Source organism: Pygoscelis adeliae, unplaced genomic scaffold (assembly GCF_000699105.1).
Source record: "Pygoscelis adeliae isolate BGI_AS28 unplaced genomic scaffold, ASM69910v1 Scaffold637, whole genome shotgun sequence".
NCBI lineage: Eukaryota > Metazoa > Chordata > Aves > Sphenisciformes > Spheniscidae > Pygoscelis > Pygoscelis adeliae.
In genome coordinates this window covers 48586-49451 of record NW_008825168.1, presented here as the reverse complement: position 1 = coordinate 49451, position 866 = coordinate 48586, and the positions used below count along the sequence as shown (strand labels likewise).

The window sequence follows — 866 nt, the reverse complement described above, 5'->3', positions numbered from 1 at the left end:
CCCCACCTCGGGGCAGGGACAACAGCCAGCAACCAGCTGGGCTGGCCCCCCCCCCTCCCCTCCAGAGCCTTCCCCGGTCACTACCGGCACCAAAGCCCCTATTGCCAAATGCAGCCGAGCCCCCAGGCAGGGGGTCCATGCTCAAGCTCCAGCTGCCGGAGGCAGGTGATGGGGGGGCTTTTCCCTCTCTTTCTCCTGCCCAACCCTGGAGGATGCAGAGCGAGAGCACGAGGCACTTCAAGAACCTAAATGCAGTTTTTGAACCCACAATGTTTCTCATCAGCCACATCGTTTCTGACACGCACACGGAGCTGCAGCCGGCTCTTGCCTGAAAATCCTGCCTGGACCCGTGGCTGCTGCCCCGTGGCCTCCGCTGGGCAGTGGGGTACGGCTGGGACCCCAAGGACCTGCTCCTTGGCTGGAGGGGGAAAGGTGAACCCTGCTCGGAGGGCACGGAGGGATGCCGTGACTCCATCACAAGGGACGGGTTGCTGGTGCCAGGCTGTGAATAAGAATGGGGAGGTGATCCCGGTGCGGGACCAGTGACACCAGCAGCACCAGGCTCAGCCCAGGCTCCCGTGGCAGAAGTGGAGCGTGCTGGTTCAGAGCCGGAGCACAGCAGCGGCGATGCTCAGGCAGAGGGGACAGATTTCAGCAGCATCCTTCTCCCTTGCGCAACGCCGGCCAGCCCCTGGCATCTCGGCAAGGCTCAGCCACTTCCCGGCACAGCGCGGTTGCTTTCAGCCTCAAACGCCAAGCAGAGCAGACACTGAGTCAGCAGGAGGAAGGGGCTCCAGCTGCTGCCAGCACACAAACTCCGCTCTCCTTCCTCCGCCCACGTCCCCCCCCACGCCACACGTGTCCTG

General features: G+C 64.1%; 1 protein-coding gene across 1 annotated transcript in view; it reads right to left on the bottom strand.

Annotated features, from left to right (window-relative positions):
* Positions 1-289, bottom strand: part of SPHK1 (sphingosine kinase 1) — a 9040-nt gene extending 8751 nt beyond the window's left edge. Inside the window, exon 1 of the mRNA XM_009328906.1 lies at positions 269-289. Coding sequence (XP_009327181.1) covers positions 269-289 — 21 coding nt within the window. The remainder of the gene's footprint in view (positions 1-268) is intronic.
* Positions 290-866: the final 577 nt, after the last annotated feature.